Genomic DNA, 15,825 nt, shown 5'->3' on the forward strand with positions numbered 1-15,825 from the left:
ATTCAAGCCAAATTGTTTATTTTGTCTGTAGACATTAGTCTTAGGCCTACACTTTTTCTGAATCAAGATTATTGTGTTTATAAAAATAGTTTTAAATTTTAATTAGTTACATTTGAATACCACAGTTTTTTTTTTCTTTGCATTCTGTTATCAGTTTTTTATTTATTCAGTAGTCGATGTTTACCCCTCCCCAACATCCATTATTACAAAAACATAAAACACCCATTATATAGTGATATCTCCCTCTAGAAAAAAACGAGATCAACCTATAGTTCGTAGAAAAATTAGAATCTATCACTTATTCGTCTGTTAAAAAAAGAAATACGTCATTTTTTTCCTCCCCCCCCCCCCCCGTTTCATCCCCCCACTAAGCACAACGTCACCAAGTTCGCGGTGCGCGTGACGTCATTTGTCATTAGGCTGTTAAAGAGATACCGCGTAATTAAAAAAAAAACCAAAACAGGCACTATGGAGTTGAGACTTTAGCGACGTTTAGCCTGAAGAATAAATCGGTAAATTATATTGGTTTTTAATTTATTACAGTGGCATGCTGTTCTCCCTCTACTATACAAATTCACATGCTTTTAATTTTTGCAATCTGCTGCCCTGAGACGTTCGGCTGTAAAATGCTCATGACACAGCGGCTTCCAGTCCCACCTATAAACTTTGTCTGTCCATTAAGCTCCACGCAAAACTTGTGATTAATATGTGGACATAAGCGGCGCTAGTGGTGGTGACAATAGAACCCCCCCCCCCCCAAACTCAGCTCTTAAGGTGCTCAGCACTTCATAAAAGACAATACTGATGTTCAGATATCGTCGGACTCGGCGTTATGCCGACGGCCGTATTTCTAATGCACCGTCTAAGAGGCTGTCCACTGCTAACACTATATTAAACTCAAGCGTATACTGAGCTCTGGCTTTACATTAGCTGCTGTCGTATTAAGAGTTGATCTTTTGTTAGGCCCCATGTCACGAAACTTGCTGTTTTGCCCAATTTTATCTGCAAGCCAATAATTGTCTTGGACTCTTGTCGAATATCGTTGCCAGGAGCTACTCGGTTTGAGCCTTATTGTCAGAAGTTATTTTATTTGGAGTCAATATAGTGCGGCCTATTTTCGTCTGTAGGCATTTAGTGGCAGGTCCTTTTTGGCGGGGATGATGTGCTGAGGTTAACACCGCTTAGAACAACAGGCGTGCAATAGTTATGATCATTCGTATCGTTATGAGCAAAGGTATGCATGAAAATGAACGCTTTATGTTCCTCAATTTCATTGAGCACAGTTTTATAGAAGTCTTCCATAATTGACGTCACGCATCCTCCCCCCCGATCACCCCTTCATTATAGGTCATAAATTGCGGTCCTGCGTAAGTTGACGTCACATTAGCATAGTATATGTGACATTGTTTATGGACAACTCCATATAACTCATTTTGGGTATTTGGTATCAACATTTTGACAACAAAGGTTATTCAAAATGTACGTTGGAGGTTAGGACTTGAGATCTACCATAAATGTGGTGGAGTAACTGGTTTTGAGACGACGTTTTACGTGGGAAGGTAAGAAATGTGAAACGTTATGTATTTCGCCTAATTAAAAAATGCTGAAAATAATTCTTTTTCGTTAGAATTATGGCTTGACCTTTTAACAGGCAGGCCAAAAAGGTAATTTTCGACATAACGGCTATTTCTTGAAGGCGACAATGGGGGGGGGGGGGGTTAAGGTGAAGCGAGGTCAAAAATGTGACGTCATTTATGATTAAATCACTAATTAAAGGGAAAAAACCATGAAAATATGAAATGAAAATAGCAAACAAACAATAACAATTAACTCAAACTAATATTTAAATAAACATTAGATATGTAGTATGTAGTAGTGGTAGCTCTATAAAAATAGGGACTCTCTTAATGTATAAAAATTGTATCTCATAATAATAATTCTAGAACTGATGTTTGTCAGTCAATTAAATTGTTTAAAGGGCAGAATAAAAAAAAAAAACACACGCTTTGTAACTTTGTACTATTTAAACTTTAAACACAAGACAATCGTATTTAATAGCAAACATCAATACATTTCCATACAAATAGAAATTAAAGGGAAATGACTCTAAATAGGCTAATATTTTCTTAAGATGGCCGCGGTTTTTAATAGCAAATTTAGTATCTGGAACATCGTTAAACCTTAATTTTATAACATTTTTATTAATTTAACCCTAAAATGTGGTTTAGTATTCAGTTATCTTTAGTATTTTAGTAGAATATGCAAAAATATATTCATATTTAAGCCATATTTATTAGTTACCTTATCCCTACATTACTAGTGACGGCCCAATTGATTACGCTAAACGATAGCGGATAGATTACGGTAATCTATCGTTTTGGGTACGTAAAATCGCCCGCGATTTGTAATGTGAAAAACAGGTGACTCCTTAAATTTTAATAGGCCTAATTATTTCACATTTTGAGGAGGATTTATGTTTTAAAAAATTCAAAAAAGTTTCCTTGATTCATTTATGTACCTGTTTTTAAACAATTGAATTAAAACTTTTCCGTAATAAATGAAGACTAGCGATGTTTCCAACAGATGCAACCATGCTCATTTACTATAGCAGCCATCTTGTCTGTTTTATTTTTATAAGCTTTAAGCGCCAGATTCAGGGGGAAGCCACTCTATTTTACAAATGGCTGCTGTTTATATAGTAATATATAATACGAGCCGACCCGCAGCGTATCATACGCCACTATTTAGTTGTTTTATTTTCTACTTTTCAGTAATTCATAATTTGTGAATTCGACAGTACCAATGCTGCCACTTAAAATATTTGCTTTAAAACACTAAAACTCTCCTCCCCCCCCCCCCCACCCGTGAAAGTAGCCTTCTCTTAGTTACCTCCCCTAAGTTTAGAATAGTTTCAAACTAAATTATCTGCCCCTAATACTAAAAATAGCCGTCACTAAACCCGATTGTAAAATGTAAACATTTAGAGTGAACTACAGCTCATCAGACCATGCGGGGGTGGGGGAGGTTGATTTATGCCTAGTGAGGAAGAGAGGGGATTGCAAGGCGCGTTTGCAGAATGTTTTAAAACGGCTCGCAGAAGAGAATTATATATATAGATAATTAGATATACAGGGTTCATGCTCAAAAGTTCAAATAAAATTCCAGGAGTTTTCCAGGACTTTTCCAGGAGTTTAAAAAAAAATTCAAGGAGATTTTAAAAACAAAAAAGAAACCCAATTTGTACATTAAAAAAAAAGCGTACTTAATAATACATTTAATTAGCTAAGCCGATGCAAAAATTTAATTTCAGTAAAAGTTAAACAATATATTAGTTACATATTAGGATAGATGCTATCAATCTGACTACAGACCAGTTTGAATGTTCAAAATCTGACCATAAACAAAAAAGTTATTTTATGATAAATACTGGGAGGGTATGGACCAAATTTTTAAGAGTTTTTCACTATAAAAGAGGTATAAATGCAAGCAGACTTCACCAATTAATATTATTTCGTGATATTTTATTGATTTTTGGATGCCAAATCCAATGATGCTAGGCTAGTCGGCCAACCCGATGAACGTGTCAGACGAATATTATGTAATTTCAGAACAAAAGTTTGGCAAGATTTCTTGATCTATGTCCCAGGATTAGTAACATCAACTCCACAAAGTGAAGGGGGAAGGGAGGTGGAGTATGAAACCACCACGACCTGCTCGAGTACCATACGGGTGTTACACAACATCAAAGGCGACGATAGTCAGCTTGTCGCGTCACGGCGTAGTGGGGGCGGGTGGAGGCTATGGATGTTACGTTGGGTGTTAAATACCGTGTAGGATGGTCAGTTGTCTTCCCCCACCCACCCCAACCCATTTTGGTCGATTTGGCAAGCTAGTATTAAGCGTACTAACAACTTTTAGACAACCGGAAAAAAGAGCCACGGGAAAAATTTATTTTCTATAGCCATTTTTACGAAAAATTAATGAATAAAATAATGAAACGTTACGCGAATCAGCACTGTTTGATCGGGTCGCAGCTATCCGGGTTTTCTAAAGAAGATTAATTTTGACGATTAGTCCTGAGCCGTAAATACTACTACAACTTTTTTTTGCCGTTTCAATAGTTTAAGACAAAGTTATGAAACATGCCTGTCTACTTTAAAAATCCAATAGCCGACAAGTCAAACACGGGAACACATGTAGGCCAATCTATCTTTAGAAATTGTTTATAGTTATAGTATCATCCAGTCGGGTCAATCGCCTAGCGTCACGTGACCACACACTCGGCTGTGCCACACGATGTGTAGATCACGGCAGTGCGATTTAGTCAGACGACGGCCGATGCGTTTATTTTTTATTTTCGTCCCATTTAAAAACTACTATTCAATTATTGGCGGAACAAAATCAAATAATTTCGGTCGGGTTTTGCGCCGCGGGTTAATACAATTTCATGAGATTTTAGGAAAATTTTTAAAATTTCAGGAGAATTCCAGGAGGTTTTTATATTTTTTCAAATTCCAGGAGAATTCCAGGAGATTTTTAAGTTTTTTAAGATTCCAGGAGTTTTCCAGGACCTCCTGGAATTTCAGGAGGCCGCACGAACCCTGGATATAGCAAATCTTGCTCTCGGACACTGCTGTTTAAAGTTAATTTCTGGCCTATATCGATATATTTTATTATTTAGCCATTGATTTAGGTTTATTATTCATTTATCTAGATCTATAATATTTGACACAAAAGTATGACAATATACTTCTATTAAAGCCTTGACAAAGAGGTAACGTTTTCGTACATAAATACTAGCCGCGGGCGATTTTACGTACCCAAAACGATAGATTACCTAGATTGGTATACCATTCGAATCGTCCTTAGAGGATTTCATAGTGTCAGCCGCCAACCAATCAAACGCGCGCTTTCTCCGCGTTTTGGTTGGCGGCTGACGTCACGGTGACGTCACGCGACGCGTTTTTGGAGCTAAAAAGGGCCGAAAAAGCCATTTTTTTCTACGTGTAGTTCGGATTTTTTTACGTTTTTTAAAATGGGCCCGAAAATGACACTTTTTCAAACTGGACTTAGCCATTTTTTCAAACAAATTTATCGAAAAAAGGCCGTTTTGGGTGATTTTTGGATGTAAACAATGGCCTAGGTCAACACGTGTCAAACCACGTGAAGGCACCCAATCGACGATTTCGGTCACGCATGAGTGGTTTTCATACGTTCTCGTGAACTAAATACCAGTTTCTTGACAACAAAATGGAAAACGACAATTTCGTGAAAATAACGACCCTAGAGGAATGGCTCTTGAAGATTATTAAATAAAAATCGGTGTGTTGGCTCTATGTATTGATTCTAAACTTGTCTATAATTGACTAGTAGGGCATGCTGAAACAACGGCCTAAGGGCGCCGTGTAGTGTGTAGTTTTGCTAATGGTAAATTAATCAGCCCAGCCGCAGATCAATCGCAAACTGTTAAAATGGTTGGATGTGAAAAGCTTCTACTTACAAATTACTTCTGAATAATCACATCACACAAAATAATCCCAAAGAAAGCACAAAATAAAATCCTTTAGAAAAGCATCACCATGAAATTTGAAAACCACAGTTTGTCAACCTTAACCAGCCATCTTTGGCTCGATCTAGATCTAGAGGTCATTCTTTAGCCTACACATGTGTCTTGTCAACCAATTTAGTTTCTGATGGTACACGACATTTAGATAAATATAATATAACAAACTAACTGAATTCCAACATTATATCCATCTAATCCAATATTGAAACAGAATTTGAAGCACAATATGATCTAACGAATAAATCCAACTCTATGCGAGTGTCGCAGCTTTAGTCCTGGATACAACCATAGTGTGTAGTGTGTAGTCGTGTTGTGAGTAAATTTGCACGAGATACAACACCGACCTAGACCTTCCTGATGTGTATGGCCCCAAAGTGCTGCGAGTAGGGGAGGGCAATTTAACGCCAGAATAGTTTTTTTTTTTCAATAGTTAGGTCACCAGTAGCTCACGCATCCTAACGGGGTTGAAAGTGTAACTTTAAATTGAACTAGGTGAGAGGAGGAGGGTGAGGTCATTAGAACAACGGAGCTATATTTCTAGTAGAAGTACGGGGAAATCATAGCTTGAAGTTTGAAGCCGGCATTTCATTTTTTTCATTGTTATTGAGTACAGCCCTTTAATGCACGACTAGGCTACTCATTATGAAATCTAAAATGTAGTTGTGCTACCATGCAAAAGTAGCCTAATAGGTCTTGTTTATTTAAATGCAGATCCTGTTAGCCTAAAAATATTTGGATACACATTTTAGTTATATCGTAATGATTAATGTTATAATACAATGCATATATTCTGATAGTCCTTCAAGTTTTTGGGCAATCCATAACTTGTATTTCAAATTTATAATGAGCGGGATGCACTCGATGTTTTAAGTGCTACATTCGGTAGCTGTTACTTTGTGTATGACAGCATCCCAATAGTTCACTGTAAATATAAACTGAGCTTGACGAGATTCCCATCGCCAAGCAATCGTATGATAGACCCACCAAGCATCACTCGTTAAATTCGACATCATGGCTAAACCAGTCCTTGATTTTCATTACAGCCTTTAAACGCCTAGTTCTTGGTTTAAAAAAAAAAGTGTCTCCCCCCCCCCTCCCCGCTTGCGCCGACGTCATCATAGGCCAATACCATGTTGCGATTTTTTTTAAACGGATATAACACACCCCTCTCCCCCTCACAGCAAACGCCAACAACGTCACCGAAGGCCCAAGGCCAATAACACGCACCACGGTGGATTTTTTCTTCATACAACATACCGCATGTCTCTACGAACGGGGTTAAAAGTTTAACTTTGAGTTCAAGAAGGGGACGGGGTGGTATTCAAACAACGAAGCTGTTTCTTTATAGTACAAATACATAGTTTAAAAAATGATACTTACTGTAGCTTACCTAATGCTATAGCATCATACATAATTTTATAAATTAGCTAATTAATTAATTAATTAATTAACTAATGAAATATATTAGGTTGAATTATGGATTTTTTAAAATAAAATATTCTGTTATTTCAAAAACACCATTAACTTCCTTACCCCTTAAGAGAACATTTGATACCACATTTAAATATCTAGCTTAATCGGTTGACGAGAAAAGAGAGAATTTGAAATTTTTCCGATATTGGAAAATGAAAGACAAAACCGCGTTTTATCCCCTCGACCGGCTTAACATTACGTCGTGGACTTGTGTCCACGAGCTTTTAATTCCCGCCATGGTAATTGCGTCAGCTTAGGTTATTTACTCACCGGAAAATAACAAAAAGCAACTGGTTGATAATAAAACTAGATCTAGTTATTTTATTATTTATTAAATTCTACTCTACATGTTATTCATACCATTTTATGAAGTAATGAACACCTGCATAAATCAAATGACCATAATAAATATTTTCATTTCAAATAATAAATATGCATAAAATAATATGATAGTAATTGCTAAGATAGTTTATAAATACAAATACATTTTACACTCAATCACATTATATTGAGTCAACAGTGTGGCAGCTGAGGTTCATACATGGTATTAGTGTCCCCCCCTTTTTTTTTTTTTACATTACATTTTTTTTTTCATCTTGAAAACATGACGTATGTGATTTTTTTTTTAAAATAAAATCTCCAAACATCGTCACTCGCGTGATTGCTTGCTTATGTTTACTATCCTGTGGATGAAAAATCCCACCACGGTCGCGGGGTAACCGTGACCTATAGTACACGTCATAGAACGAACACGCGTACACGAGATGGTCGGTGTCTTCACTTCTCTCTCCCCCCCCCCTTCTTCAAGCAAATTGAATAACAGACCTACTTCCCTACTTCTGGTCATTTTTTTTTTTAAAGTTCGGTCATTTTTTTTAAAGTTCACATATCAGGCATGCTAGACAGCCAGCTGTATAAAAAAAATTTTAACTAGATCTACGTCTAGCTTAAAATAAATAAATAAATAAACGCGTAAAATGCCCGTAAACAGATTATTTAGCGCCAAAAAAAAAGGCAGCTGAACGAGCATTTTTTTAAAAATACGCAGCAATGAAAAGGGCTAACGGCCGATCAATTAAGTCTAAAATCGCCCGTAATTAGGCCTAGCTCCGAAAAAGGCCACTGAACGAGCATCACTGATTATATAAACGAATAGGCCACGCAGCTTTGACGAGGTTAACCACCGGTCACGAATGCAGCAACTGTCGGCCCACAGTGAAGAAAAAATCAATATACTAATACAATTACTAATACAACAATAATGTCCATAATTTTACTTTTTCCACACATGCTACAATTTAATTATAATTAAAATACTAGACTTAACAGTTCATTCCGTAAAAAACAAAAACTAGTTGTTTCAGTCTGGCAACTAGCGTAGCAATGACGTCATGTTACTAAAAATAGCGGATAGAAATGTCAGCGTGGGTACCTCATTTTGGGATAAGATTTTGGAAACCAGAATCAATAATAATGTAAATATACAAGGTAAATATCTCAATTATATATTAATTTAGAGGAGGTCGGGCCGTTTTCCCCGGAGGTCGGTCGTTTTTAGCGGCGGTTCAGTTTTTACGGAGAGCGCTCCACTAGAAATCCTCTCATTATTTACAACAACAAATCTCTCGATTTTTTCTGGCATTCTAAGGCATATTATCCATTTTATTAGCATTCTGCATTAAAATAATGATGAGAATTTGCGAGATTAACAGTTTTTTCATTTGTCGTGGATGGGACCCCTAAAATAAACGTAAAAACCGTCTAAAAACGACGCGTGACGTTTCAGGGTCAGAGGTCAATCCAGCCATCTAAGCAACGCGCCAGACTAAAATATATCTAATGATAATGAAGGGAGATAGTTTATTTTGGTTAAGGCACGACACACAACACTGTGCGTGCCTGGTATGTGGCCTGACCGACCTAAAAGGAGATTGTTTATATTATTGTTTTGAGTTTATATTTAACTCAATGCAACGAGCCCGCCGGTTGGCTGAGGCCACGCCGGGGGGACGATCTGTCCGGGATTCAAAGGGACGACTCGAAATATCGTCCCCTAGATTACCAAACTAAGGTTTTACCGATCAAGATTTTCAAATGTTAATGGCTAATGCTATGTTATTATAAGGCCTAGATTCTAGATTCTATACATTTTCAAAGTATGTTTCAGTAATTATTTATGGAAATGTCTGGCTAAATCTTACCAGTCTCCACCATGCTTTAGTTCCGGAGTGTCTAGTCTAGGCTGTTAGGCCTAAACAGGAAGTTCCAAGTTACAGGAAAAAAATAAACCGGGAGTGATCTCCCCTAAACTTTCTCGAATATTCTTATATAAAATAACAGGGGATGGGAACTCGGGCTATAGACATGATTTTTAATCCATTTTAAATACTTAAAATTTTAAAGTTAGAATAAAATCTCGTATACAAATTAATTGCACACTAAGTGAACGCCAAATAAAAAAGTTCATAATAGTGCGCAATATTATTAGTACTTTAAAAATTTACATTTGTTTTTTGAGAAATCGGAAGTAGCGTAAATTACTACTTCCGGTCAACGGAAATTACTCAAAATTTAACAGAAGGTAGAGAATTAGATCTTTTACTTACATGTGAAATTTCATTTATCTATATGAAATAGTACTCAAATTATAGGCTTTTGAAAAATTCAAAGTAGGAAAAGTACCACTTCCGGTTATCGGAAATCGCTCAAAAGTTGATACGGATCTACGATTTTGATAAAATACTTATATATGAAATTTCATCAACCTAGCTGTAACGGTACTCAAGTAATCGTGTTTACACACACACAGACACACACACACACAGACACACAGACATACGGACAAGATTGCAAAATTATGTTTTTCCGTATCAATGATGTGTAAAACGTCGAGATTTGTAAAAATCTCGATTTTTTTTTTTGCACGATTACAATAATTTCTCTATACTACGTATATACGAGAAAGTAAAAAGAAGTTAACAGCTAACAATCTAATATACATCGGTAATCATAATCAATTCGGCCGGTGCTAGTAATAATGTAGTGATAAGGTAACTAATGTGGCTTAAATATGAATATATTTTTGCAAATTGTATTAAAATACTAAAAATGATTGAATATTAAACCACAGTTTATGGATACAATCAATAAACATATCATGAAATTTACGTTTAACAACGATGTTCCATATACTAAATTTGCAATTAAAAGCAGCGACCATCTTAAGAAAGTGTTATTTTGAGTTATTTCCCCTCAATTTCTATTTGTATGGAAATGTATTGCTGTTTGCTTCCTTCCTTATACGGAAACCGGTTCAGAAGGTTCACTTCCATTAGCCAGGCAGGCCTCAGTGTGGCAAACCCCGAGAGAGTTTCCCACACCTCGGTCGCTACTTCCGTGGGCTCTCACCGGGCTTTCCTTCCCCACCCACCAGACGCGGGACGTCTTCCTACCGCCTGGTACCCAGCTTGATCGTGGGGGGCATTCCGCCAGATCAAAACCCTCTAGCTGCTGTTATCTGCCACTTGCCATTCCACACCCACTAGGGGGGACATGAGTTTGGTCGGACCAGTAGCATTATCCGAAGCCCCGTTAAGGCCGCCGCTTAAAGTCAAAAGAAAGATCTGGAGGCGGACTCTTTTGGTTCCCGGCAGTCTTGCACCTCTCCCCCCCCCCCACGCTATTATGTGGGGGACTTGGGAGTCCGACGTACCAGGCTCTTCGGAAGAGCCGAACGCATACTGCTGTTTGCTATTAAATACGATTGTCTTCTTTTTAAAAACAAAGTATGCGTTTTTTACTTTCTCGTATATACGAAGTATAGAGAAAGTCTTGTAATCGTGCAAAAAAAAAAAAAAACAACCGAGATTTTTACAAATCTCAACGTTTTACACCTCACTGATACGGAAAAACATAATTTTGCAATCTTGTCCGTATGTCTGTGTGTGTGTCTGTGTATTTATAATACAGCTTGATGTAGCATGTTTTCACAATCATTAGCAGGTTTACGTCATGGTGTCCCCCCCCCCTCCTCCACCCTAGTCGGGATTTGTCAAATTTGCTCTTAAAAGACTATTTAACACTCAAATTAATCACTTAATCAAGTGGAACTATCCCTTTTCTGTATATATGTTGCTATTTTTTGCCTTGGTGTCACCCCCTAAATGGTGTCACCCGGTGCGGTCCGAACTCTAGCCCGCCCACCCCCCTCCTCGCTACGCCCCTGCTGCCTTTTATTTATTTTATACACTGAACGTACTGTTTACTAATTACTATGTTTGACGGATACCAAGTGATATGAAAACCGCTATGGAACCGTCGATTGACCAAAAATTAATAGATCTAAGAAATCAAATAGATCAAGTCTATCCAATATATACAAAAAATCTTAAAGTAGATCTATAGATCTAAATCAAATTTGAATGAAATAGTTCATTTCTTCATATTCTAAAATTGGAAGATGACGAATTAGTTTTGTGCACTTTCCGTAGTTTAAACATGTGACCTGTGACGTTTTTATCGTTCTTGTCACAACAATAAACACTTTTTCCAGTTGCATAATTAAAAAAATATCTTTCTACATTCAAATACGCCTTTTTTTATTTTCCTTTTTTTAAAAAAATAAAATTTAGTTTATACATTTAAAACATCAAACATATTATTTTCAACTAAAGTCGGTATCTTTAAGTTCTCCATATATTGCTGAACATACTGATCACAGCCTCAAAAATATTGCGCACATGGGAATTTATACATTAGGACAGGGGTCTCCAAACTACGGGTAACTAAAAAACATTATTCCCGTCGGAAAACCCCTTAGATTTGTGCATATTATGAAAATAATTTATTATGAATTTTCAAAATTTGTGTCCGTTCGAAACAAATAATTTTGGGGAATTTTGGGGCATTAAAACTAGTGTTATTAATGGACCCACAATTTGAAAATTCATAGAAAATTAGTTTGAAAATATGCACTTAAATTTTTTAGCTGAGTAGGCCTACCCCAAAATATGGAAGAAGATTATGAATTCATTTTTTATTGGGCTTAAAATATAATATTTTATGAATGGTAGAAAACCTACGAAGAGTTAATTTTTCAAGATGGCCGCCGTTGTCGTAGTTATCAAAATTTTTTCACCAATTTTTTTAGCGCAATTTCCATTCTGGAGAATTGCGTTTATTAACCCGTCATTTCTGGATGTATGAATGTATGAATGAATGGATGGATGGATGTGTGTCCGCAGCTTTAGGTCGTATCTCCTCCTCAACGAAGCAATATCGATGACTAGTTCCAAAAACAATTATGTTAAGCAAGCTACGAGGATGAACATAGGCCATAAAAGTTCCGGGTTTCTTTCATGGATTTCCCAGAAAAGCCAAAAAAACTCGAAAAAAGCAGTTTTTGGCCCATATCTCGGCAATCAGACCACTTAGCGACTTGAAACATATACCAATCGATTCCTGCCATAATTTAGAACAATATTGCCGAAGAAAGTTTTCAAAAATATCCTTTCGTTTGGTCACAAAAATTTTTTTGAATTAATTAAAATTTGGACCGAATTAGTAGGCATTTTTTCCAACCACACCACACGCGTCATCACGTTCAATAGCTGCGCCATCACGTTCAATGGCTGCGTCATCACGTTCAGTAGCTAGGCGCGCAATGGTTTTTAGTCATGTAACTCTATTGTAAATAAAACATGTATTTTAACCAATGGTTTACTAACCCTGCTCTTGATTTACGCTACGACAGAGCTATTTTTAGATAACATAAGGAAATTGCGCGAAAATTGTCACTAGACTTTTTAATTACCTTGTTTTAGTGGAAATGCAAACGCGGATGTATCTTATTGAAGCTGTAAAGAAATAACTGTTTTGTAACGAGTATTAAAAAGTTGTTTTTTTTTACCGGAGCTTACCCCCTTAAATATTACACTATGGTGATGAAGTCGAGTTTTTTACTATATGCTTGTGTTCCACTGGTCCGCTGTCCGCCCGCCACGTACAGAGACACATTTTAGTTTTTTTTTTATATTAGAAAGACTTGTATTACATATAAAATATCTAATTCTCTGCCTTCTGTCAAATTTTGAGTAATTTCCGTTGATCGTAAGTAGTACTTTACAGTAGCGTATCGAGGGGGGGGGGGGCGGGGGCGAGGGGGGGGGGAACATATGTTTGGGGGCGCCAAAATGGGTTGGAAAAATAAATTGAAAGGTTGAGGGGGGTGCAAATCGAAAAGTTTGTCCCCGGACGCCGGGAAGGGTCGCTACGCCTCTGGTACTTTACTCTATTTCCAATTTCTCAAAAAAAAAAAAAAAACAACGCATATATATTATATAATTTTTTTCTTGGAGACGCTAGAAAACAAGCTGTAAGCGCGCTCCCTACCACCCCACCCCTACATGATCTGCTGAGCTGTGGTTCACGCTAAATGTTTACAATTGTAGAACCGGGTTTAGTGACGGCTATTGGTATTGTCGAATTCACAAATTATGAATCACTGAAAAGTAGAAAATAAAACAACTAAATAGCGGCGTACGATATGCCGCGGGTCGGCTCGTATAATATAAAAAGCAATGTATGTGTGAGTGTGTTTGTTTGTGTGTGTGTGTGTGTCTTTTATGCATAAGTACACCTTTCATCCGATTGAGTTTTCTGCGAAATAAAAAAAAAAATCGTATGGGCCGCCCGTTAGGGAACTATTTGGCGCCCAGGGCTATCCAGGGAGCTGTATATCGTCTACGTTCGTTTTAAACAGTTATAAGGTGTTGTGCCTACATTGTGGTCTCAAATTCGGACTAGCTATAATCGTGTTTCAACAATGTCAGTATCTCATTTAGAAATTCACGAGCCGACCCGCGTTCCTTTTATAGCTGTGTCATTCTTTAGTATGCCTTATTGAAATAATAATTAAGAGAAGAAATCGCTTTTTCATCTGCTTAGTACCAAAACTACTAAAATGAGCTTTTGGGGCACTCGTTTTAGACAATTTAAAAAGAAGCAATAAGTCATGAAATTTTTTTTGAGGTTTCCTATTTTTCACATTAGAGCTCATGTGGTTTATTTGGGTTTGCAACGGCGAGTGGCGGTCACTGTAGAACAATCACCGTTTTTTTTCCTACAAAACCACTAGTTTATCCAGGTGCCAAAAAATCATATTGTTGTTTGGGGCAATTCGGACCCTATAAAGGTCCTGCAACCTCCTGCATTTCCGAGTCTACATGTATGGTAATTTCGCCCCTGCTAATGAGTTCGTGTAAGTCGAGGTTGCCGTCTGTCCTAAAATGTCACTTAATGAGGGCATGTGTATTTAACTGTTTGTCAAATTAACCTATTTACGACATGACTTGACCCATTTTCCACCTTTTTCCCACGTTTTCTTTAACTTGCTTCCGCGTCTGTTTGTTTGTTTGGTTCTCCAATCAAATCTTGCGATCGAAATTTCGGGCACTTCCCAGTTAGCTAGCGCGCTGAAATTTTCAGGGAAGCTTTGTTTCCAATGACAATAGAATATACAATTGTTATTATTACTAAAGTGATCCATTGAAACATTTTATTGATCATTTTAGACCCCTATATATTTGTACAAAAAACGTGGGGAAAAAGGGACATAACCCAGTAATTGTAATTTGATGAAAACAAGGTTCGGTACTCTCCCTCTTTTGGCTTACTGAGTAGTGGTCACGCGGTGTTTGTGTACAAACAACCGGAACGTAACAACTGGTGGCCAGTATGGGGGAGACGATATGGTCGAGTGGTTGGGCACACGATTGCTAACCCACTCGACACGGGTTCAAGGCACGTGTTTTTTACGAGTTGTCTTCGTTTACCCAAAAATAAAGTGAATGCGAAAAGATAAAATCGATAGCAAGATTTTAATGCAAACAAACAGATAAAGACTAAAAAGTAGAAAATAATTATCATTAAAAAAGTTTTTAAAAAAACACGTTTTCTGATTGAACTAAAAAGTAGAAAATAAATGCTATACCTCACAATAATGCAAGCGATCACTCTACTATAAGCGATGAAAAACGTGGGGCGCCGTGATTTTCTTACAGTTTCTAATACTGTTGACTCTCTACAAGCTCTCTAATAAAAGTCAATAGTTATATCTAATCAATAGTAATATAACTTTTACATCTTATATTAACAATGACCGATAAAAAACTTTTACTTAGGCGCTCCACGTTTTTCATCGTTTATAGTAGAGTGATCGCTTGCATTATTGTGATGTATAGCATTTATTTTCTACTTTTTAGTTCAATCAGAAAACGTGTTTTTTTTAAACTTTTTTAAAGATAATTATTTGGCTTTTAGATGTGGGATATAAGTGATGAATATCAGTCAATATAGTCCAAGTCTTGCTCAGACAGAACTAGACATATTGTGACTTATTTTATAAATTTAAAACAATGTACAATCATATAGGTTTATTTATTGATTTGATATACATTTTTAATTAATACATTAATAATACATAGGTATGCAGAAAAAAAAGCAAAAAACAGTAACGTTTGCAATGAATTAAGATATAAAAAGTTATTAAAATATCCCATCATATCAATATTAAGCTGCTTTCATTACAAATTGTTTTTTTCCGGCCAGTCTATGAAATGTATGAGCTCTTCACAAGGGGTTAGATAAAAAGAAATGGGGACAACAGCTGAACATTAAAAAAAAAATGTTTAAAGGTGAAAGTTTACAGAAATATGCTTAGAACTAAATAAGTTATAAATTAAACAGAATAAAAGCTAAAGCTGCAATCTTTAAGATTCAAAATTAAA

General features: G+C 36.6%; 1 protein-coding gene across 1 annotated transcript in view; it reads right to left on the reverse strand.

Annotated features, from left to right (window-relative positions):
• The window catches only part of LOC131943840 (hemicentin-2), a 37,564-nt gene extending 28,268 nt beyond the window's left edge, over nt 1-9,296 (reverse strand). The window contains exon 1 of the mRNA XM_059304124.1: nt 9,241-9,296. Within this exon, the coding sequence (XP_059160107.1) occupies nt 9,241-9,253 (13 nt within the window). The 5' untranslated portion in view covers nt 9,254-9,296. The remainder of the gene's footprint in view (nt 1-9,240) is intronic.
• Between the last annotated feature and the right edge of the window lie 6,529 nt (nt 9,297-15,825).

This window comes from Physella acuta, unplaced genomic scaffold (assembly GCF_028476545.2).
Source record: "Physella acuta isolate Inbredline_101_S28 unplaced genomic scaffold, ASM2847654v3 ptg000469l, whole genome shotgun sequence".
Taxonomy (NCBI): domain Eukaryota; kingdom Metazoa; phylum Mollusca; class Gastropoda; family Physidae; genus Physella; species Physella acuta.